The sequence below is a fragment of the Neolamprologus brichardi genome, chromosome 11, assembly GCF_056152115.1.
Source record: "Neolamprologus brichardi isolate AB-2024 chromosome 11, ASM5615211v1, whole genome shotgun sequence".
NCBI lineage: Eukaryota > Metazoa > Chordata > Actinopteri > Cichliformes > Cichlidae > Neolamprologus > Neolamprologus brichardi.
This window is the reverse complement of record NC_142114.1, coordinates 16,731,319-16,755,828: the sequence shown is the minus strand read 5'-3', so window position 1 is coordinate 16,755,828 and position 24,510 is coordinate 16,731,319. Positions and strand designations below refer to the sequence as shown.

General features: G+C 43.4%; 2 protein-coding genes and 1 non-coding gene across 4 annotated transcripts; all 3 read right to left on the bottom strand.

Moving 5' to 3' along the window:
• Nucleotides 1–62: 62 nt before the first annotated feature.
• Nucleotides 63–9,364, bottom strand: LOC102788010 (meiotic recombination protein REC8 homolog). Its single transcript, XM_035913936.2, has 17 exons — nucleotides 9,109–9,364; nucleotides 6,725–6,793; nucleotides 6,507–6,649; nucleotides 6,355–6,430; nucleotides 6,145–6,265; nucleotides 5,971–6,046; nucleotides 4,841–4,908; nucleotides 4,690–4,768; nucleotides 4,475–4,598; nucleotides 4,215–4,392; nucleotides 2,828–3,029; nucleotides 2,298–2,449; nucleotides 2,131–2,176; nucleotides 1,127–1,205; nucleotides 941–1,030; nucleotides 734–843; nucleotides 63–449 (listed from the first exon to the last, which is right to left on the bottom strand). The coding sequence occupies exons 1-17, from the start codon at nucleotides 9,162–9,164 to the stop codon at nucleotides 346–348; spliced, it is 1,773 nt and encodes a 590-aa protein (XP_035769829.2). The 5' UTR covers nucleotides 9,165–9,364; the 3' UTR covers nucleotides 63–345.
• On the bottom strand, nucleotides 3,518–3,590 carry trnaf-gaa (transfer RNA phenylalanine (anticodon GAA)). Its single transcript has one exon. It is a non-coding gene; the product is annotated as a tRNA-Phe (tRNA).
• Nucleotides 9,365–9,447: 83 nt separating the features above from the next.
• On the bottom strand, nucleotides 9,448–24,200 carry setdb1b (SET domain bifurcated histone lysine methyltransferase 1b). Of its 2 annotated transcripts, none has more exons than XM_006804839.3 (25): nucleotides 24,077–24,200; nucleotides 22,502–22,705; nucleotides 22,223–22,386; nucleotides 22,086–22,129; nucleotides 21,424–21,550; nucleotides 21,171–21,338; nucleotides 20,877–21,078; nucleotides 20,718–20,791; nucleotides 20,424–20,614; nucleotides 19,631–19,760; nucleotides 19,358–19,544; nucleotides 15,858–15,971; nucleotides 15,455–15,758; nucleotides 15,097–15,358; nucleotides 14,040–14,130; nucleotides 13,817–13,933; nucleotides 13,507–13,676; nucleotides 13,198–13,422; nucleotides 12,939–13,109; nucleotides 11,848–11,978; nucleotides 11,658–11,677; nucleotides 11,407–11,525; nucleotides 10,977–11,227; nucleotides 10,789–10,877; nucleotides 9,448–9,838 (listed from the first exon to the last, which is right to left on the bottom strand). In XM_006804839.3, the coding sequence occupies exons 1-25, from the start codon at nucleotides 24,091–24,093 to the stop codon at nucleotides 9,721–9,723; spliced, it is 3,690 nt and encodes a 1,229-aa protein (XP_006804902.1). In that variant the 5' UTR covers nucleotides 24,094–24,200; the 3' UTR covers nucleotides 9,448–9,720. The 2 variants fall into 2 exon arrangements, with proteins under 2 accessions (XP_006804902.1, XP_035769827.1); XM_035913934.2 differs by lacking the exon at nucleotides 24,077–24,200 and adding an exon at nucleotides 23,831–23,949.
• Between the last annotated feature and the right edge of the window lie 310 nt (nucleotides 24,201–24,510).

Genomic DNA, 24,510 nt, shown 5'->3' with positions numbered 1-24,510 from the left:
ACAAAAACTCATTTATTTTGCAGTTCAACAGAACACAGCACAGTTCAACTGAGTGCCCAGAACAACAACGACAACACTTCTGTTTGATTGCAGATAAAACGATAAAAATTGTTAAAATATTTATCAGAAATCTCATAAACCTGGTAGCACTAAGGAACAATTATAAAAACAACACTTAATCGCATTAAAAGCTTGATAAAATGCTTTTTAAACCCTTCTCGTGAAATGATCTCTCGCAAAACACCGCTTTGTATTTATGATGCTGTTGAACACAAAGTTTCCAGTCTGGCTTTAAGACGGGACGAGTCCGATCAGGAGGCTCAGCGCTGCTTCGCTGCTTCCATGTTACAAAGGCAGATGTATTTCTTCATAGTTGGAGCGACGAAATATGAAGATGTCACCATAAGGCTCATCCTGCTCCACACGCAGCTTCCTGGCAGATAAAGATGCTACCCACCAACACAACACACACACACATAAACGGTCACTGAAGCACAGAAAAGATCTCGTGTTTTTAAAGCAAATTACTTTTCCATGAATGTACACAAGTCACCAGTATGTTTGTTCATCAGTTCATTCCTAAAGCTTCCACTAGTGACACTGTTTGTTATTTCAACCTTTATAAAGTGAAGGTCACGGGCCAGGGACCGCCACAGCCTTGGCGCTGTACCATTAATACAATTTTAACATGAGTGACAGGACAGTTCGATGATAAGTGAAAGTGCCTCCTTACCCAGAAGCCGCTGAAAAACGTTGCTGACAGTTTTGCGGTTGACCTCGGGCGGCAAGAGGGACTGAAAAAGCAGAGGCTCTACTTCACCTTCGGCCAATTCTGGCAGCAACCTGGCAACAAACAAACCACATTCCTGTCTCCAAATCGAACTCAAACATCGGGAGACACTAAAGAGAGAGTCGTCTCTGTTTTTCTGCTGGTTATTACCGAGGTGACTCCGCGGCTACTCTCGCAGGCAACTCGTCCGACACCTCTGGGATGTCCCTCAGTGTAGAAATAGACCTGGAGAGAGTGGACCTGCCAAATGATGGGTGCACATGAGTGTGATTGCTCGCACACAGACACACACCTGCACATAAACACACACAGAGATCTTCTTTGATACTTACTTACCCTTCGGATAGATATAAGGGGGAGATCTCTCGAGACACCTCTCTCTGGTCACTGCCCTCCAGTGGCAGTTCACCCTGGGCTGGATGTATACATGCATATTAAAATGAATGCATCTTATCGTATTTTAAAAGCCATTAGTGTTACACGTCCAACCTGACCTCTGACCTCAGCCTCACTCCATGTGAATGCACAGAAGGTTTTAGCTTGTGCCAAATAAATTTTGCAATGCTAACACACTGAGGACAAAATGTTACATCCAGTTAAGCTAAAAAAAAAAACCCCCACACACACACCTGCTAATTTAAACCTAAAATTGGCTTCTGCTCTGTTTTGTGTGTTGTGAATTTCTACCTTTAATCCAAAGACTGTATACAAAGATGGACGTAACTATTTTTATGACACTCAGTAGTTATTCAGGTCATGTTGAAGCCTCAGCCCCTTGCTAATTACTAACCGTGGAGGATGGCTTGGAGCCTGGTTCTGCAGGAGGTTTCTTCCTGTTAAAAGGGAGTTTTTCCTTCCCACTGTTGCCAAGTGCTTGCTCATAGCGGGTCATTTGATTATTGTGGGTGTTTCTTGTTTATTTGTTTAACAAAGTAGGGTAGCTTGTTGTGAACTGGTGCTTTAAATAAAACTGAGAGTAACTGAATGTTTGTGATTTGTGGTGTGTTGAACTCATGTGTGATTAGTGAGTGGGTTGGGTGAGGGATTTAAAATTCATGACACTGCACACAGTAGCAGCATGCAAGGTAGGCCTGGCTTAAAGCATTAATTGTGCTCACTGATTCTAATAGGGTTCATAATAAAAACATACTGCCTTGAAAAACTCTTGAAATTAGTGCTTGAGATCTTAAACCCTTCAGGAAAGTGTTTACTAAGATATCAGGATAGTGCAACTTATGGTGTCGCCCCCTGCTGGTCATGATGTCATCGCTAGCTTTAGTTTTTAGAACTGGAATCTACATCCATCTTTGCAAATCGGTGATAATCTTTGATTATCTTACCTGAAATATCAAGCATCTCTGTTTCTGCCATTTCTCTGAGGACCTGCTTCACGCAAAGACACAAGTAATGAGTTAACAACTGTGAGTGTTTTTCCATCTCCTGCATTAAAAGCCTTTGCAGACATCCCTGCCAATCGCTGCCCACGTAACAAAACGCTTTTCCACACCTCTCTTTCGGGAACCTCGATCATCTCACGCTCTCTCTCCCTTTCAGAATCAGTGGATTTGGGGCCTCGCTCCCCAACTTGCAGGTCCGAGCCCGAGAGGGGTGTGATGGTTGCACTCTGTCTCCATAGAAACTGAACCTCTTCAGGCAAGACTGCAGGGGAAAATAGCTTCGTGGTTTATTTTTGAAAAGGTTACTTGAGTCACACCATTAATAGAGCTGCAGCGGCCGCTGAATATAAGAAGTGAGGGGAATAAATAGAATTCAAGGTTCCACGTGAAGCTTTTACTGCAACAATTTAGAGGAGCCAGCATTAAAAATATTAGCAGTTAGATTATTAGAAGCCTGTAATTAGAAAAGAAAGGAGCTCGCAGCATAGTCCATGGCCATACTAGAAAACCAACAGTGCACAGCTCTACCCGATTTCCATCTGAGTAATGAGTAAGGTATAAAAGGGGGTGAGATTTAAACAGATGTTTCTGGGGTGAAGGGAGGATGCTTTGCTCTATTTTTGGCAGCTGTGATACTGACAGGTGCAGGGCTTGTTGAAGAGATCAGCAGCAGGAATTATCTTTTGAAAGGAAAGCGGGGCGAGGAGTGGTCGCCTCGTCTCGGTCAAAGGGTCGTTGATCTGTCGCTGCAGATCGTCCTGGGAGAGCTGCGTCACCGGGTCAAAGAAGATCAGCTGCCTCCTTCTCCTCTTCCTCTTCTTCTTCTCTGGTGAAGCCACATCCTGGGGGCGAGGGAAATAGATTGACTAAAGGGGACCAGAGATTTGTAAGTTGTAGCTAATGTCTTGTTTTTATGTTACGACTTAGTAAAAGAGGGTTAGGGAGATTTTTCAAAAGGGGGTGGGGGTAGCAACCCTACAAAATATTCCTCCAGTTGGTGTTAATCTTCCACCAGAATGGAAAACTCTCAGGGAGGCTTCACACTCAGTTTTAAGACATTTCTATACCTGTTCAAGACCTAAACAAAGCAAAACAGTAATTTTCCCTTTAAAACTAGAACTGTAATCTCTGAATAACTGATTCCAAAGATTTCAGCTGGTGAATATGGACTCTATATAGTCTCAGCAAAGTATCATACGCAAGCCACTTTATTAAGTACAGCCCTTTAACTTCTTATTAACACAAACATCTAATCAAATGGAACTTTGCATATTTAGAATTGGAAGCATTTATGATTCCAGGTCGGGACTGCCTAAAGACAGCACTCCACTGCTGAAACCTGGGATTGAACCAAAGACCTTTAGATCTTCAGTCTAAAGCTCTCCCAACTGAGCTATTTCAGCATGTTTGGGTAAGTAGGTACAGATAATGAACAAAAAGACGTGCTGAAGTTCAATCTCAACATCAGAAAGAGGAAGAAGAGAGAGATTTAGGTGTTTTTGCCACAAAACCATCCATAGGGTTTAAAGAGGGATGGTCAGAAAAGTAGTGATATAATGTGGAAGATATTTTCTTTGCACGCTTTGGGCCCCTTAGAGCCTGAGTATTGTCTAAACACCGCAGCCTACGCCAGTATTGCTGCTATGTCCATTACTTTACAACCACTATATGCCCATCCTGCTTCCAGCAAGATAACAAAGCGGAAGTCACCTTTTTTTAAACATGACAATGGGTTTACATCTCAGTCAAACAGAGCACCGGTGGGATGTGGTGAAACAGGAGATTCACATTGTGGATGTGCAGCCATCAAATCTGCAGCAACTGAGTGATGCTATCATGTCAATCTGGACAAACTTGATTCATTATTTATTATCATTGCTAGCTGCACATATAATCTTACATGTTTGACCTTCTTAAATAGTACTGGCAGTAATAAGAGCATCACAGGGTCTACAGATTGGTGTGCGTGGGAGGGGTAAAGATACAAAAATTTCTGTCATTTAAGTAAAACCCACAAAAGCCAGCACCTCCAACTCCAGACTTCTTAGACGCCTTTCACGTTCCTTTGCTGCAGAGGGCGGAGCAGGCAGGCCGGGCACAGAGACGGGGGTGAGCGGGTCTGAGGGGGGCTTCTCTGCGGGCAGGCCTGGCTCTTCCTGAGGCAACAAAATAGCCTCCTCACTGGAAAGAGTAGTGGGCTGCAACCTGACACATGTAAAAACACAGTAAGTGGATCACTGTTTGTTTGTCGTGGTATTTTCTGTTTACACAAGTGTCTCTAAGTTACTCTAGAGTGGATCCTGTGAGCTCCTTTGCTCCGTGTTTCTCCAGGTCGCCCTCTCGTTCTTCCCGTTCCACCTCTTTTTCTTGTTCCCCCGCTGCCACCTTTTCTCCCAGTATCTCCAAATCTCCTGTTAGAAAAGATTATAGATTATGTTATGTCCCATTCTACGTTTTCTTTTTCTTGAAAATGCAAAATCACAGAAGCTTTTTGCTACACACCTTCTGGAAAGTGATCTGTTTGTGCCAGCAGGAAGTCAATAGTATCTGGATGGTCATCAACCAGCTCTGCACCCTCAAACTAGCAGTGAAATAAGGCAGATGATGAGCAGAGATATTACACTGAAGATCTGTTTCCTTTTTACTCCCCTACCTCTGTAACGGGGATACCAACAGGCTCCGCCTCTTTCAGGGTGATGGCCTCTGGAGACACAGTTATACCTGCGAAAACAGAGTCGTGAATACACATTAATATAAAAGTCACTATTTCAGCATCAACTCCACAGAGGCCAGCGGAAGCTATGACTAATCATGTTTAAATTAAAGTGATCTCCTCTGCTGAGTGAAATTCAGCTGCACAACCCTTCCTGACTCTGAGGCATCACTTTCTGCAAATTAAGTGTTTGAAGGCGCTCTGCTCTGCTCCGCTTTGACCTGTCGTTTTCTTTCTGCTCCTCACTTCTGGCTGGATTTGCAGTGTGAGCTCATGCAGGGACGTGCACATGCTGCACATCCCTGAACACATTTCTACAGAAAAATAAGCCATGTGAGCATATATTATTTGTACAACTAGTGCAGGTGTATCTGCTTCAAGTGCAAAAGGTTCCTGCTTCTATAGGAATTAAGAAGATAAGTAGGCGCTGCAAAATAAACTTGATTTGATTAACAATATCCGTGCCAAAGATGAAATAAGATGCAGTAGTGATTAAAAAAAGCTTTCTGCTCCTTATTTTGGTTTATCTGTATACAGACTTCAATCTGACAGAAATGGACCTTAAGAAAGACCAACCCTTGGCAACAGCCTATACCTAGGAGGGGTTTTAGGTATAAGTAAGTAAGTAAGGGACCTTGAGAGAGCTGTGCACAAATAAATCCCCACAAACCTTCATGAACTACTTCGTGAAGAGGAGTGGGCCAAAATTCCTCCACAACAATGTGAGGGACTGATAAAGTCACAGGGAAAGTGATTTCTTCAAGCTGTTGCTGCTAAACGTGGTTCAACAAGCTGCTGAATCATGTCGTGTACTTACCTTTGCGCTCAATGTTTCTACATTTAGGCTTTTTTTAAAATTGATTATGACAAGGTGTAATGTGACACGTGTCGTTTATTCGAGGCTGTATTTAAATGATTTTAAGACCTGCTAAGGTCATTTTTTAGTATGACTTGATACATACATAAAAAGGAAAGAAAACTAGTACACTTTTTAAATTCGGCGACTTTTTTTTTTCTTTTTTTTTTTTCAAGTTCTACATCTTCAATTCAGCGACTTTAACACATCCTACCGTTTTCCAGTGCAGCAGCTGGACTGATCAGTTCAGGATGCTCAGGAGAAGCTTCTCTCAGATACTCCCAACTCATCTAAGAATCAATACAGCCAGAGAACTCTTGGTTTATGAACTAATAAGATGATTTACAGCTCAACTTTCCCTTATTAACTGCTACTATTTAGTTGCGACCTGTATTAGTGTACTGGGGCTGGGCATGGCATCCTGCAGCTGCATCACTCCAAATAAAGGGTCAGGAGGTCCGTCTGTCTCCTCCAGCAGAGTCAGGACATCTGGCAGGACCAGAGATGGTCTGGAAAACAACGGGAAGCTCAGTGCCAGGAAACAGCTGTTACTTTGAGATTGAACATGAAGGTAAATATGCTGAGCATAATTTCTCACCTGCTGTGGTCATCCATATCAATTTTCTGTGAGGTTCTCTGTTTGACCAGCTGTCCCACAATGGACTGAAGTTCCTCTGAAAGGACAACAAATGAATCAACATCAGGATCAATTATGTCTCTCCTTCCTTCAGTGTGTAAATGCCTCCTTACCCAGAAGAATAGCACACTGCCGGTGGTAGACCACAACAACGCCATACTGAAGCTGGGAGGACAGGTAGAGGGAGAATCGGGGTCGGGGCAGACCTGGACAAGGTGGTGCGACCCGCTCCAGCACGTAGTTTATGATGTCATCGCTGGATGAGCATTAACTTTATTTTAATATGCAAGCAAGATAAAAATGTGAGAAAATGACTCAAATAACTTCTTACCAGGTGCTTCTAACGTTGACTTTCAGGAAATCCCGGCGGGGAACCTTGATGCCTTTCGTAGCTGCCAGCCTGAAGTGGGCACAGGGGATTAATGACGACTCATGTTTTATTTTACTGAAGATGAAAATTGGGATTAAAAGCTAAAGAACGAATAAATAATGTATAACCTTTTAAACTGTGACAGAAAATAACCAAAGACAGTCTGTGGTTGGGAAAAGTTTATGGTACCATTAACACGCGATTCACCTCCCCGTCGTGCTTCATTTTTAGAGTAAAACTTAGCAAGTATCAGCTAAAAATACCAATAGATTCTCATAGTTTTGACACCCTTTGATGGTCATTGTTGCATTTTGGCATTTTCGCTTTTGTCATATTTCTTGTTTGAAGATATTCAAAATATTTTCAGTCAGTGAAAGGTCTGGTCTGCAGGGAGGCCAGTCCAGCCCCTGAACTCTTCTACTATGAAGTCATCCTGCTGGAATAGATGCAGTATGTGGCTTATCATTATCATTGTCTTGCTGAAATATACAAGGATTTCCCAGAAAAAAAGCCTCGTCTAGATGGGAGCGTATGTTGCTCCATAGGTAGCAACATATGCCATATTCCCATCAGACATGCAGACTTTTCAACTGAGCACTGATATGAATGGTCCCTCTCCTCTTCAGTCTAGAGGATGCTCCATGAATGTTTTTTAATAATTTGTGGCTGGCACACTGAACTGTGTTGAACTCTGAAATTTTTCTGAGCCCTGCAGTAATTTGTTTTTGGCAGATTCACGTTTTTCATGCAGCACCGCCTAATGGCCAGAAGATCACAAGCGTCCAGTTTTAATTTCCAGCCCGTTCCCACCTTGTGCATAGAGATTTCCTCAGATTCTCTGAATCTTTTAAATTTTATATACTGTAGATGATGAATTATTCAAAGACTTTGCAATTTTCATTAAAAAACATTACTCTGAAATCCCAGAAAGTTGATTCTATTCATCTGGACGTAATGTTTTCAGTGGGAGAAATGTTTCATCACTCATCCAAGTGACTTCTTCAAACCTTATAACATCTTATAATTCTGGGATTGCAGCCATTCTCAAACTCTCTGTGAATGATACTCATGGCTATTTATTAATGGTCATGCATCAAAATGTTACTCTGAAATTGTTCCACAATTTTGCAGATGCATTTTTTTCCAGATTGATGAATTTCTGTCTATTCAAGATGCTGTTTTAATGCTCAGTTACGTTACTCTGCTCTGCTGCCAATTAAGTTAGTTGCAAAATGTTCCTCCACCTGTCTCCCCCTCCAGCCCAGCATCTTCCAGATATGTTGCTAACAAAAATTCAAACTGAGCTAATATTTTACATGATTAAAAATGTCTCAGTCGAAACATCTCATATGTTTTCTATGTTCTACGGACAGTAAAATATGGGGGTTATAAAATTTGCAAATCACTCCATTGTTGTTTTTATTTTCATTTTACACAGCATAGGTCAGTGAATTCTTAAGTGTACTTTTTTTAAAAGTACGTAAGTAAGTAAGTATGAAAAATGATTAGCACATTAACAATTTACCAGTTTTTTACCCTTTAATAGATGCAGTTTCATTTGCTTTTCAGCTAAAAACTGATCGAAATGACTTTGATCATTATATAATTTTTTTTCACGGTTTTAAAAATGTCTGAAAGTACCTTGAATAAATACAAAGATGGGAATGCCCTCATTTTACGCTCAATGTAGCCTTTGATCTCTCAATCTTCAAAGCTAGCGTCTTTCATAAACAAGGCTTCAAATACTTTAAACTTGATGTTTATGTTTGCTTAACCTCAGCTGCACCTGCACCGTGCGATCTTTTTTTTAAAACACGTTTAAATATACATATGGACTCAGAGGCAGAATGTGAGTTTTACATGCATAAAAATGTTGGTAAAATGTATGTAAAATTGATAAACTCCCCCCAAAACTAACACACAGCGCACCGGTTATTTTCCTTGTGAGGAAGTACATACATTTAATTACTTTAACGGGTCGACAGAAACATGCTTCTGTTAGGCTTTTATAGACTAAAATATTAATATGTTTAACCACTTAAAATGTACTTAAACACCCTGTTCTCTCTTGGTAAAGGAAGACTGGAACATAAAACATAACCATCAGCGAGTCTGAATGTATACTTCATGGGTTTGTGCACATTGGCAACATTTTTTCCCAGATTTAAGCTTATTCGTGATTAAAAACTAGCCTAAAATACCCATGTTCCTATTAAACGTAACGATTTGTAAAACATCTTATCAATAATGTTAGCTGACATGAAACGGCCTAATTAGCCTACTGCCGGTTACATAAGCACTGTGGAGTACATCTATGTGTCGATTTTAACCAGGTTTTTACTCACCAGATGGTAGAAAAGCATCCTGTGTGACGCTTTAAAACTGTGGGATAGTAAAACATTTCAGCAAATTTTTTGATAAATCAGTTAATTAGCGGATAAAATCCGATAGATCACAGCTTCCGATCTACATCAGAGCTGATTCTCTCCACTGTGAGATATGAATGTTTTTGTTTATTCTTCTGAGACAGGTGGTTGGTCAGTGCTGCTGTGAGAAATGACAACACTTGTATGATTTGCTGGTCACTCTGAGCGCTTGAAGTAACATTTAAAGAGAAATAGGCACACAAATATTAAAGCTCGATTAAATAAAATATCAATACACTATTAAAAATGAATAAAAGGTCATAATACAGTTATTTTATTGTGAAGGGTTTGTTTCAATTCAGGACCTTTGGTGAGTTTCAAAGAGAGGACATTTTATTGAGATGTAGAGGAAAAATAAAATCAAGGCAGTAGTAATAAAATGTAAAATTTGAATTAAAAACAAAAAAACAAAAAAAAAACAAAAAACAAAAAGAAACTCAAACCCCTCCAAAAAAAGGAACAAATAAAACTTGGGGTACATTGTTGAGAGGGTTCCTTAGTTTTACTACAGGTAATGGAGGTCCCTGTGGATCACAGCAGTCTTCCTCGGCACTCGGTGGAGCCGCAGCAGCAGAGCAGGACCTTACCCTCCACGCTGCCCACCTCGTAGTTATAGTCCCAGGTCAGCTCTGTGCCGGCCCGGATCCTCCTGCACGACGACACAAACGGTGATGTCAGTGCAAGAACAAAACGTTAAGATGTTGTTAGGTACATATTCATTAACGCAAATGTCTAATCAGCCAATCAAATGGCAGCAACTCAATTCATTTAGGCTTGTAGATACAGTTGAGACAACTTGCTGATGTTCAGACTGAGCATGGCACGGTTCTTGTTGGCGGCTGTGTTGGTTTGAGTGTTTCAGAAACTGCTGATCTACTGAGTCATCAGATATTGATCTATTAGAGAAACTGTGTGATGCTATCATGTCAATATGGACCAGAATCTCTGAGGAATGTCTCCAGCATCTCGTTGTCATGAAGAATTAAAGCTGTTTTGAAGGGTAAAAGGGCAGAGCAACCTGCCCTTTTACCTTTTGTTCTAGCCTTGAAACTAATAATGAGAGTGGTCGACTGCTTGTTACAGAGTTCCCAGTCTAATGCCTCTCTCTTTCCCTGCACACACTGAGCCACAAGTGCTGTTTAGGCGGGTGGCATAAATCCAGTCCATTGCTGATAGGAACACCTTTCCGCAACTGTAAAACTATTCCTGTATGATCCAATGGCAGGCCTAAACATGACACAGCAGCGCCACCCTAAGGTTGCATTCACACAGAAAACACAGCATCTTTGTTTTTCTCACTTCCACTCAAAACTCCACCCTGTTTAACATTCAAAGTAGTGCAGTCTCAGTGTTAGACATGATTAAATAATATTAATAATTAATAAAACACTCATCAAGATAGTTATGGATGATGGCCTCTCGCCCTGTAAGAGAGAAATCCCCTAAAATAAAACGGCAGATATGTTGAACTTTACTCAACTTTAAACACACCTTCCTGTCAGTTTATTTGTAAGGGTAAAGACAAGAATTCTACTGTTTTGCAGGCATGTTCAAGTACAGAAAATCTCGGATAATTTTTTCCTCTGTTTCAAAACTCACTTGCTGGCAAAGAAGGCAACCCAGGGAAACCTCAAGTCATGCGTGTCTACAAACACATTCTGGACGAAAAGGTTCGGACTGCAGCTGTGCTGTAACACAAACAGAGAGCAGAGGTGACAACGTCAGAGGAAAGTAATCAGAGTGGCGCTCAAGTGACATAAAACGATCACACAGCAGCAGATTCATACGTTCAGATAACGTCCGAGGTTTCCTTCCAACTTGGCATCAATGATGTAACAGGACTCTTCCCCATCAAAGAACTGGCGGGTGTTTTTAGTGGGAGTGTTGTCTCCGCCTCCTCCCGACTGCCCCTGCTGTCCTCCTTTACCTCCTCCCGGCCCTCCGCCTCCAGGCACGCCTGTTTTTACCATCATCCCGTGGCTGTTTTTCAGGGCGATGCCACGAGTAGATTTCACAGCCACCTGCTTTTTAGTCACACCTGATCCAGATGTAAGAAGAGAGAAAACCAGTGGAAAGTTACGATAAGTGTGATGACAAACAAAAGCAATTCAAGCCAAGATAAGATAAATCTTTACTGTCATTGTACAGATCAGAGTGCTACATCTGATAGTGCGTTAAGACCAGTTAAAACAATGAAACCGACAACCGACTCTTTACCTGGCGTTGCTTTCTCTTTGTCCTTGTTGTCATCGGATCCTGAGCTGATGGTCTGAACATCGTCACTGTCAGACAAAGTCATCACATCCTGCTTCTTCACCACTTCAGGCTTCACTGGACTGCAAGAGATAAAAAAAGAAAGTCATCTCAACAGAAATGCTTTCCAGCAAAATGAGCTCAAGCACAAACGTGTGAAAGCAAACACGGTCTAAACACCAGTGTAAGAATGTTAGTGTGAAATCCAAACAAACCTCTTGTTATCTCCAGTTTCCTGCGAAGAAAGTAGAAAAGGAAGGGTTATTAATAATCACGCAACATGTTCATGAAGAAAAAGAGCCACCTTTTACCATTCAGCCTTTTACTGTACAAAGATGAAAGTAGGATTACAGCTTTATTTCTGTGTATTCTGTATATTTCCAACATTACGTTGTCTTTAATAACCTTTTTAAGCCCCTGGCTCGTTAGCCAGGAAGCCACTTTGCTTTTTCCCGTCTCCTCTGGCATAGATGGTGGCTTCTCATCATCTGTTCCTCTGGCTGAGATGCTCATTCCATCTTTACTATCTTGACTCCCTGAGGCAGAGGAGGAGAGAGACAAGTGTAAAAATACAACACAGAAATCTTTCTGACAGAATTAATGAGGAAACACTGCAGGAAGTGAGGCCGAAAAGCTTAAATGTGTTTCATACAATCCGTACAAAGGTTGTCCCTAACTCCCACTGTGTGGGACACTTCCCACTTAACCAAAACTACACTCACATACACTATATTGCCAAAAGTATTCAAACACTCATCCAAATCTTTGAAGTAAGGTGCACCAATCACTTTCATGACCAAAGATGTGTAAAATCAAACACCTAGGCATGCAGACTGCTTCTAAGAATATTTGTGGGTCGCTCTCCTGAGCTCACTGAATTCCAGCGTGATACCGTGATAAGATGATACCTTTACAAGTCCGCTCATGAAATTTTCTCGCTACTAAATACTCCACAGTCGCTTGTTAGTGGATTTATAGCAAAGCGGAAGTGATTGGGAATGACAGCAACACAGAGCGGGGTCAGCAAATGCTGAAGTTCATAGTCCGCAGAGGTCCGCAACTTTCTCCATAGTCAGTCACTTCAGACCTCCAAACTTCATGTGGCCTTCAGGTTCGCTCAAGAACAGTTCGTAGAGAGCTTTATGGACGGGTTTCCATGGCCCGAGCAGCCGCATTAAAGCCTTACGTCATATTAAACAACATTAAAATATTAAATCCTATAGATTATGTATTGGACGTCTCTCAAGCTCGTGTGCGTGAAGGCAGAAGAGTGAATACTTTTGCCAGTATAGTGTATGCATTATAAGAATAACATAAGAGAAGAAAACACTGTTGATTACTCCATCTCTAAGGAAAAAAAAGACCCAAAACATAAAAAGCATTTAGTCGCTGACAAATCTTCATAACGAAGCACACATACACAAACTCCTCATCTATCTAATGTGAACTGTCCTTTGTGTGAAACCTGTTACACTACAAAGATGCAGCTGGCTCACCTTCCTTGTTGCCTTTGACCTGCCCACGTGTGGTGTAACTCCTCCACACCGAGCTGGAGCTGTAGTAGCTGTCCTTCACAAACGTGTCATCTGAACTGTCGCTTTCATCTTCACTCTTAGACTCTTTGTCCTCATCCTCATTGCTGTCGCCTGACGAGCTCGAGCTTTGGGCTGTAAGAAAAAAAGAAATGTGAGAAATTATATGGAGAATAAGAAGATCAACGCCGCTTTGATCTCTCGTGTTTGGATTTAGACTTACTCTTCTTAGCTGGTCGCCCCACAGGGTTAGCTGACACTAAAGCAGAGGGCTGGATTTTTATCCTGGATACGTCCACGCCGCTTCCCTCGCTGTCTGAACAGTGAGCCTCGCTCTCATAGCCCTCCTTAAAGTTCTCCACACTCTCTATGTGGTCCAGGTTAGCAAAATACTCATCACCCATCTCAAGACCTTCTTTGTCAGCAAAGTCATCTGTCAGGATTTTACCTGGTGAAGCGGCAGGAAAAAAGGCAAATAATTAAGTCCTCTTGCAATAAAGTCACCACCTGAATTTAAAGTACGCTTCCTCACCAGCATAGATGCACACAAATGAGCCTTTAGCTACATCATCCAGACATCGGATTCCCCAGCCTTTGTTCTGGGTCTTGAAGAGTTGGAGACGGACCTGCAGGCCGTGCTGCACCAGCCGGTTGGTGCACATCTGAGCGTTACATTTGCATCTTTTATTACACTCATAGATCCTGAGAGAGAGAACGGGTAACAAGAAGAAAGAAGAGATAAGTGCCTCTGAAGAAAGACGGCCCAATAAACTCAACAGTAATTATGGTCTCGTAAGGTACTAAGGGGAATGAGGGTTTAGTATTGTTGTTCAGTGTCTCACCCTGTGGGCAGGCACTCCTCCAATCGTTTGTACGAATATCCTGCGTTTGGGTTGATCTGTCCCCCCGGTGTACAACCTGTAGCCTGAAGGGTCAGCTGGTGGCAGGAGCATTTGGATCTGTAATTACGTGATAACAGGTATTAAAACTCAAAGACATCCTCAGAGCTCTAGAAGTGGGAGAAATATGAAAAAGAGAAAGAAAAAAAAAAGCTGCTTCACTAACTTGTCCTGACAGCCGTCGGTGCAATCGCAGCCGACAAGGAAGTCTGCACTGGTGTTGATAAACACGCCATCTTCAGGAATACGCTCTTTACCTTAAAGAGAGGACAACATGATCTATTAGCCTGTCATTACAAAGTAAGTCTGCATTAATGTGGTGTCGAAATCATTTTTAAAAATGAATTTTCACATTAACAGTACTATTCACATTAAGTCTTAGTATGAGCTGCTGAGTTGTTGACTTCAAAAGAAAAATCACAGTCGAAAAAGTGAACATCACATCATATAATATCACAAGAAACCATAAAGTTTTCCTAAAGGGTTTTTATCCACATATTATGCATAATTTATTCATTTATTCATTTTTTTGTTAACCTGTAGTGTATTTCACATCGTGGTTCACTTTTTTGTGAAAAACTAAACACAACAGATGAATCAATAGCAACTAGAACCGCCTTTATCAGCAATAACTTGTTGCTTCTTGTTTTTCTATGATGTCATCAGTCCCTGACATCTATGTGGAAGAATTTTGGCCCACTCATGTTTCCAGTATTGCTTCAGTTCTTTGAGGTTTGCCTGTATTTCACTGCAACACAGCATCACTGCTTGTTGTTTTTCTTTTTCAGCCATTCTGTTGCAGATTTGTTCCTGTACTTGGGATCATCTGCATCAGAACAGTGATAGCCTTTTCGCTCTTACCTCCTATGGGAGCAGTAAGTGTGTACTTAAGTTTTCACAGGACACTATGCATTCTGTGAAAACTTGTGTTTTACTCAACTTAGATTTTCAGTAACCCTTTTAGCAGTATACTGTAATGAGAATGTAGGGTGTCATAATGAACGAAAATTGATGTTATAACCAAGTTAAAAAAATGACTTTGTTGGTGTTGTGTCTTGGCTCATATGTCATCATCTCATATGTACACCTACTACTTTCCAAGACCACTGAAAATGCTCTGTTAGTTGCCATTTAAAACGAAGATTTGTCCTTAAACCCCAAATCCCACCCTCAACAGAAAAACAGTCTCTGTCCCTTTATTATGATCTCAGTGTTGCTCTTACTGTAAGTTACTTCAGGAGCAGAGCTGTTATCAATCTCATTGACGCAGGAAAGAGGAATATCCTCCTTTCCTGCCGTGATGTCTGGAATGTAATAAAAGGGCCTTTGTGGCTGGAAGGGACGATCGACGAGCACGTAGGGGTCCAGGCAAAACATCTCTAAGAATATAAAGTCACAGTTCGTCTGGAAGAGGTACTGCTGGATCTCGGCCATGTTACGCAAGCAAAGTCCACACGGAGCCTTGTAGATGACGTGGAAAGACATCTGAGGAGTGGACATGCAAAAGGTAAGGGTTACCTATAAATACAAAAAAAAGAAATACATTTTAAAGTCGTCAACCATGTTGATGTTCCTTATCACCTTGCGGTTGACTTTGCGCCGTCCCGTCATACGTCTGAAGTCATACAGCAAAGGTGTGAGGAGCGGGTTCTTCCCTCTGTGCATGCTTGTTGTTGCGGGCCGGACGCGCTTCAGACAGGCAGGCTGACATGTGTGCGCCAGATAGAAGATGCGGTCGGTCGGGGCGCGATACGCCGGCTGGTGTGGGACCTGGGCCACTGCGTGGGGAATAGTAGCAGGGACTGTAGTCAGCGGGGTCATTTGTCTCTGATACGTTTGTGTGAACGTGGGCGCCACAGGGTTTGGGGCATTCAGCGCTCTTCCGCTGTGGATTGACAAGCAAACAGGGAAAAGACAGAGAGTGAAGTTAATGCTTTCTGTGCTGAAAAACATGGCTAGTTTAATGAACACAAGGTGAACTCACCCTGAGAGGTTGCTGTTAGTGGATGCAAGAGACTGCGTGACTTTAGAGGCATGTGTGCCGCCCACCCCAGGAACAAATGGAGAAGTACTCTTTCGGGCCATCTGATGTTTATTCCTTCAAGTCAGTGAACACGGGGAAAAATAGTCAGTTAAAGGAAAAAACACTCCAACCCCTCTGCATTTCTATATTTTGATTCTTAACCACTTAAGCCCCACGCCCCCGGTACCGGGGGCAAAAAGGAGGAGATCACGTTTAATCGGTTATAACACGGGTTGAGAAATATAAGTCCAGACATGTATGGTATCCACAGAAACCTCAGAATCTCAGCTAAAATGTCATATAAACCATTTCTACAACCGCCAAACACACCGAAAACAAGCCGTGATTAAACGAGCAGTTACGTAAATGCGCAGAAGTCCACTAAACAAACATAACCGAACCAGAAATTCTTCAGACTTCATGTAACCGGCTAAAGATAGGCTGGTTAGCTTCCAGAGCTATCACTGACTCCACACACCAAGTTTCACCATGATCAGACCAAAATTCACTGAATGAGCCGCAAAAGAAGACCACAAAAACACACAGCGGCGCAAATGCGCTAAGACAGAAATTGGCTTACCGTCCCAGTTTCGCAGGTAGCGGTAACCACGTGATTAACAGTAGTTACCATGCCTACCTAGCCGCATTGGTGTTGACCCGGAACTGCAACCGGTAACCCATGGCAACGGTTCGCAGCACCCACGGAGAGGGGGCGCAAGCGCGCCACTGAGGGAGGTGAGCAGCCAGCCGGCTGACCTGCAGCACCGTCGACGGGGCGTTGTCGCCCCCCAGTGTGTCTGCAGGGGACTGCATCACCTGCCTGACCTGGCTCATTCTGCCTGCAGGCTGAGTATTTGATTGTTTGAGAATAAACAACACTCTTTATTGATTGTAACATGGAAACATGTACATTTATACATTTTGTTGGAGGCACCTTTTCTGGGGCACAACAACGAAAAACAGCGGGAACACTCGATGTGGTCACCTGAACATTTAACACACCTGAACAGGGAGTTACCCGAGGCATTTTGTGTGCAGGGGTTTTGTGCTTGGGAGACAGTGTTAGGAAAGTGCAGCGCCTTCTGGGGCTGACAACCTGAACATAACTTAAGCGGCACCTCTTGTGCGGCAACAGAGGGGTAAAAACAGCGTCTCCCTGCTGCTGGACCCCCTCTCCACTCGAAACCACAGCTAAGAGGGCTGAGGCTTCTTCCTCCTGGGCGTCGGGTCCCGCCGGGGGCCCGAGGGTGGGCCTTTGCTCCAGGCCGACTGGCATGGAGCTCGGGCTGAAGGATGTGCCCTCGCTGGCGGCACACCCACTTGAGCAGTGGGCGCCGGTCTCTTGCCAGTCGGCAGAGGAGCGGCGGGCCTGTGAGAGCTAGCTGCGGGCTTGGGCTGACGTCTGGGGATGATGTCGCGCAGAGCTTCCGTCTGCTTCTTCCTCAGATCGAATCTAGCCTGAATGGCTTCAAGTGAATGTCCGAATAACCCAGCCGCAGACACTGGTGCGTCCAGATATACAGCCCTGTCCCTATCCGGGACGTCAGAGAGGGTCAGCCACAGGTGCCTCTGCGCAGGGAGAGCGCTGCACAGCGAGACACACGGAGGGTGTAATCTGTGGCGACTCTGACCTCGTTAAGAAGAGGTGCCAGCGGGCTGCCATCAGGAACCAGCGATCCGAGCTCCGTCAGGCACATTGCCTGGTACGTCTGAAGCATGGTGACAGAGCTCATAGCGTGAGCAGTGCCGGCCTGAGCTCGATAAATCTTCTCCAGCTGCGAAGCAGAGAATCTGCAGTGCTTGGACGGCAGAGTTGCGGGGCCGCTGACACCATGGTTATGGGACGGGGCCAGATAAGCAGCCAGAGACGGCTCCATAGGGGGTGGGTTAGCTAAGCCAGCCCCCTTGGCGCCGTCCACTTCCATGTACTGTCCATAGCCGGGCACAGTGACGCGGGTAGACAGAGGTTTGTCCCATGATGCTGTTAGCTCGCAGAGAAAGCCTGGGAACATGGGAATGCAGTTTTTGGCCGTTGCGGGCTCCTGTGGGAGGAAAAACCCCGCGAACCGCGACGGCTTCTGAGCTGTTGGAGGAGAGGGCCAGTCCACCTGCAGCTTCTCAGCAGCACGGCGAAACAGGGAGAAAAGAGAGGTGTCACCGTGGCCGACCGGCGCAGCAGCGACGGTACATTGGGCCGACAATGAGCTCTCCTGCTCATCCTCCGACAAACCATGGATGTCCAGGCCGATGTCCAGCACGTCATCATCGTCCTGGGGAGCGCTGGTGGGCTTCAACCCAGGCTGAAGCTTGTCAGCGCTCCTGCATGGTTCCGGCTCGTCATCGGCTAACCCGTCAACATATTCCATGTGATCAGCCCAGCTAATTGCGGGGACATCGATCTGAAAATCCTCGTCTTCGGACTCGCACGAAGCCGGGGCTCCAGACTCGGAAAGGAGAGAGTCATGCTGTGCGACAGCCAAGCGTCCCAGCACTTTTTCCACAAACGTCACCCGTCTTTCCAGGGTCGAGCGCCAGAGCTGGCGACAAAACGCACGGGCTTTATCTTTCACTTTAAAACTCCGGACTCATGATGTCCCAACACGTATTCGAACATAGCTGACCAGACAGCGATTGCTCTATGATGTTTGGTATGGAGATGTGAGGAAAAGTTTTTCTGTAGCTGTCCCAGCACAACTTTTATAAATTATCTGTAAAACTAACCTCACCTACAAGCGCAATTTGGGGATTGTGTTCGCCATTTTACCCCCTTTAGTAAATTTGTCCCATGGAGAGTAAGATTAGGGTCATTATTTTTTGTAGGAAATGATTCAAATAATGTAAAATAATAACAATAACTACTATCCTTATATTATGGTAGTCATTTAAATGGTGGTATCTTGGACTCTCTTGGGTTCATTATATCTGTTTTCTAGTTTTTCTTTCCACCATATCTCTGGGAGGAAACCCACACAGAAAGACACCGACCAATCAGGAGGCTCAAACCACAAACCTTGTTGATATGATGTGACAGTACCACCTCGCACCTGCTGATAATCTTGTTAATCTAAAAAGATTTGTGTTCTCTTTTGAGCTTAAGGGGCAAATACATAAATCTAATCCCATGCTGACTGAGGAAGCGAGTCACACCATGTAACAATCCCACCCACACATTTCTTTTCATTTAGAAACATGTCACATCATGTTGGTGAAATGAAACCTCATTAAAATCTGCAACATTGCAATCAGCAAATAAAACGCTTTGTAAAATATTATAAATCTAATAAAATGGAATTGTTATCTCACATGAATTAAGAGTTTCTCAGCTTCTTATTATACGTTTTACTTACTTTACAAGATTCTTGTTTTAATTCGAACTGGCATGAAGCTCCAACTCTACATTTCCCTCAACTTTTACTTTTTTTGAGCCGAATAAAGCCGACATGTTTATAAGCGTCACTCACTGTGGCAGAGGCTGTGGAGGAAGCGCGGGCTGAGGGCTTTGTTGAGGTTGCAGCGGCTGTGGGCGCTGCTGAAGCTGTGCTGTTGGTGAACTCTGGCTGGTCGAGGGCTGTGGCGCTTTGACCGGAGACGCTCCAACATGCCCGTCACTGGTGTACTGAACTACTGGGCCTTTGCTCCTCAACGCCCCTGCAGACAGAAAAACGGAACAAGTCAAATTAGAAAGAAGCACAAACAGAAAATTGCAAGCGATTAGTGAACGCTTGGGTTTTTACCCATGTTAGGTCTTGTCCTCTGCTGGCCAGCTAGCTTCTTCTCCTGGGTGTTGGCTGTGGTCATCTTCAGATTGAACATCGGCTCCAGCCTGGTGGAGCCTCTGTAGATCCACTCACTCCTCTTATCATCCTGTCAACAGCGGGCAACACAGACAGTTTAGCCTCCCAGCTGCTAAGGTGTCTGGTGACTTTCTAATCAAGGACTCAAACGGTGTAGTTTTCATTTGTAAATCCATAAGGAGGCGTGCCATGATACACCTCTATGCACAATAATGGCAATAATTAATTTGTAATTATTAGCAAATGTCATTTTTATCATCGTTTACATGTTGAAAGGTTGAATGCCGTATGCAGCTGAAGAAAAAAGAAGCCGACTGCCTCATGGACTAAGCTGAACTTTAGTCAAAATTAAATTGAAAGTAGTGTGTGTTACATTTTGCAAGTCCATGCAGATTTGTTTTGGCCAAATATTGCTCATCAATGGCTCTTTGGAGAAAACTCTCCGCTATCATAGAATTAGGCCTGTGCCAGCGTATATCGCTCTGGCAAGTATGATTTACAGGTAGCTTTGCATCATGCACAAGCAAATTAAGTAAGGTAGTAAAGTATATAGATTTTTAATGAAGAGGCAGAGATGGGTCAGTGCAAGTGAGATGTGAGAGAATTTGGATGCATTTGTTTTTATCTAGTTTCTGTGCTGTGTGACTTATTGTTTCCATTGACTACGAGTCAGGAATAAAGATTGATTGATTGAGCATTGACTAAATCAGTGCTATTTCTAGTGCAAACATACCAAGAAGAGGATCTTCACCAAGCTGCCATCCACCTCCTCCACTTTGCTCTTCCACCACGTTCCCTCCCACTCTGTCTTGATTATCTGGCCAACCTTTAGGAGAACCATTGGCCTGCTGGGATATGCAGTTATGTATTCCTCGATAAAATCTCGACACGATGCATCCTCTATGTCCTCCCAAGTATGCCTCACTGTAAAAACAAGAACAAAAACTCTTAAAAATCAAATATTCCAGTAAGTGCTACTTATTTTCTCTTTTAGATAAACAAAAAAATTTGAGAGAAGGGCTCTTACATGGTCGGCAAACTGGGTAGAGCTCAGGCAGCGTCACATATGAAGCATACCCATCATCAAAGAAGATCAGAAACCTGAAACATGCGCAAAGGCCTTTATAAAAAAACCCAGGCAATCAGCACCCCCACAGCTCTTCAGATTTTTGACCATCTAACCCACCTCATGCGGTTCTTGTTGTTGGGCATCTCTGCTACTATTCCAGCATAGAGCCACACCAGGTTTCCATCCTTATACTTGGCGACTACACGAGCACCAACGTACAGACTCTCCAGGGTGGGGTTATAGTCAAAAGCCACATGATTTCCAGAAAGCAGACTCTTGCCTTTATCAAACTTGACTTTATACTTGAATGTACCATTTCCTGAAGACAGACAGAGGGTGTGGAGCATTAAAGACAAAGCAGACACAGCCCATGGAGTAAGAACCTGGCAGAAAAGGAAAATGATAACACACCAACTGGGTTGATAGCAACGAGGGTGCCTTTGTGCCACGTCTTGGTGCGCTTCTTTCCCAGAATGCTCATCCAGATTCTGAGCTCATCTTCTGGCATGTTGGGGTTTGGCTGGCCTGCAGACTGAGATGCTTGGGATATAAACACGGCAGGTGGTGAGCTGTGGCTACCTAAAGGGCAGAAGAGCAAAACACATTAGAATCAGTATTTCAACACAAGCCTGAAGAATGCAGCAGCACTTCAGTGTGTGTTCACCTGACTGAGTTGAGGGCGGTACTGGGGAACGGAGCAATGGTGCACTCAGTGGTGGCTTGCTGACCATTTGGACCAATTTTTGCACCTGCTGGGAGGTTTTCTGCAGCACTGTGGAAGTTTCCTTTACCTGGCATTAGAAATAAAAAAGACACAAGGGTTTTTCTAGCTTAAAATGGGGCTTTGGGGGATGGTGCATGTGAGCACGACTGGTTATGTCTATTGAAGGAAAAGTTAAAACTCCACTTAATGTGTGGAACTATATTTTTTTTAACCACTGTCCAGGTGGTTTTCCTTTCCCAAAGTTGTTCACATGCAGGAAAATCTCTGGTCCTGTCCGAGGCGTACTCTACCTCTTGCCTAATAACAGATCAGACAGGCTGTCCTAGAATGGCTCTTTTTCTAGTTATAACATAAAAAATTAGTGACAAGCTACGAAGGAAATTGTTTCGGTTAATCTGGATTAAATCCAGCAAGAGAGACAGTGTTTTGCTTTTCTCAGAGGCTTTATCGGTCACGTCCACCAATCCATTTGTTAGATGTCAGGAAAAACTGAACCAGCTAAGAGCTATCAATCAGCAAAATGAAAATAATTCGACCGATCAACTCTCCTCAAACAGACAGATATAACAGATCAATACAGCAATGCTTTGCGTTGCTCTCACCACTGGATCTTTGACTGGAGTTAGAGGCTTCTTCGGCGGAACCACTGAAAATGAAGGATGGAAGAAAAACAAATAATTATTAGGCATAATCACTCCATTATATACATGCATATTCATGACTAAACGGCCCGACTTACAACAGCCAACAGCAATAACGTCATCGTCGTCGTCATCGTCTATCTCGATGACTTCAGAGGACAACATGGCTCCGCCTCCCTCGTCCTCCGAGCTGCTCTCTCGGTAGACGAGGCCGTTCTTTCGGTAAGTTGCCTTCACCAGTTTCTCACACTCCAGTACAGACCTGAGGAAGAGGAGGGAGGAAAGAAGTGAGCAGAAAGTGTAGAAGAGTTTGTTTATAGACCAACAAAGACACAGCGTTTGATGAAAATAAAAGAAATATCTTAATTCCCACTCACTGGTTGGCATCACGGAGAAGCTTCTCTGTCCTAGCCTCCTCCTCCTCTTTCTGCTCCACCCATTCCTTCAGTTCTGACAACTGAGTCTTTTTCTTCTGCACAATCTCGCTCTTCTCCACAGCTTCCTCAATCCATTTCTTCAGCTCGTCCAAAGAAACACCCAGCTCTTCCTCCAGACTGGAGTCCCAGCCGTCCACCTCCATTCTGAGAAAGGAGCACAGAAACATGTCGGTGTGTATTTATTACTCCTTCTTCCAAAGATTCCTTTACATTTGCCTGTTAACGTTCTCTCGCACACGACGTAAAATTTTTCAAGACTGACATTGATATTTGATGATAAAAAATAGAATATTCTGATATTTCAGCTGATATGTTGCTTTTTTTCTTCACATGTTGTGGCGAAGCACTCAGGTGCTCTTTGAGGCAAGTCCAGCTGTGCCTGGGAAATTTGTGTCACCCAAACAGTAATACTGTAACTGCACAGAAAGTCATGAATGAAATTTAAATTCACTGTGTTACTACACACCAAAGGCCCTGACTGACACCTTAAACTTGATATTGAAGAGGATAACACTGTGAGGAGGTGAAACTGATCATCCTCTTGTGTGGAGAAAACCACACACACACAAACTGTCAAGAGGAACTACTCCAACAGTCAACACGGTACCAAGGAAGTTAAAGAGACACCTGGAAACCTGAGATACTTCTGAGAGAAACTTTGCCTACTGTAAAGTGTTGGCTCCGACTCAGACTGACCAGGAAAGTTTGTTGGATTGTGAGGAAGTGTCTGATAAGGATACACATGTAAGCTATAGGCTAATGCAGCTGAAATCACAGCCAAAGCTCATAACTCCAGGTAACATAAATGCTGTTTTCTGCAGATATGAGCTGGTGTGCATGCTTGCGCAGTGCATGTTTGCAGCATTCACTTCACCTATCATACAGAAGCCTACATGTTCCTCTGTGGCGAAGACAGAACAATTAAAAACATCAGCGAGAAGCAAATTTTTAAACTGATTTGACGCTGCAGTTGATGCTGGGCATGCTCACATGAGTTGAAAATGCGACTACAACACGTCACGGCTGGCTTTGTTTACATGCTACTTCAAACTAGAACCTGCTGTTCGGATAAAAGCAGCAAAGACAGGAGCAGTTTGTAGTAATAGCACACGTAATTATTTTAAAGTTAAATGTTTAATCGCCAGTTTAAATGATTATACAGCAGCTGCATAAGTGAATACACTAAGCTGCTACTGGATAGCATGCAGGGAGATGCACTGAATTAAAAATCCACTTAAATTATTTCAATTATTTCCAGTTTTACCCTACCCTGCTGCTGACCGTCATAACTGCATTTGCGTTTTATTCAGAGTTGCAGAGGAGCTGAGAGAAGCCACACAAGAGCAGGACACACGGGAGCGCAGGCTAGCTCGTTAGCCTAGCATAGAAAATGGCTCATCTGCTGAATAAGTGAAGCCTGCGACTGGAAAAACCAACAAACTTGCGTGCCGTGAAGCTGCAGTCAAAGAAACGCCTGCACCTACGTATAAAATTTCTCTCAGAAACAGGACTCACCCCTCAACGCTTTCCATGCTCTTGGCTCGCAAATATTTGGCTAACTAGCCAATGCTACCGGCTAGCTACAATGGGGAGTGCATGCTTTGTTTGTCAGGGAAACCGAGGTAGGCGGTGTTAGCTCGCTTGATACGTTCGGGTCAAACCCGCCCACACGGGTTGGTTTAAGAAAAGTGCAGTCCGGCACACGGGACGCAGAGAGATGTCCCTCCTCCAAGATCCCATAAAAATATGAAACAAATAAAGAATTTATTTAGGACAACAGTTATATTTTCAATCGTTGCCTGATTTTTGTGTTTCTCTTTACATAAATACAGACATTCCCATCATAAATATATACTGAATAGGGCACAAAATTGACCAGAAACTACGAAAATGAAGGGTCACTGAGTTGAAATTTCCTGGGGAGGACCACAAAACTCCCAGAGGCCTTC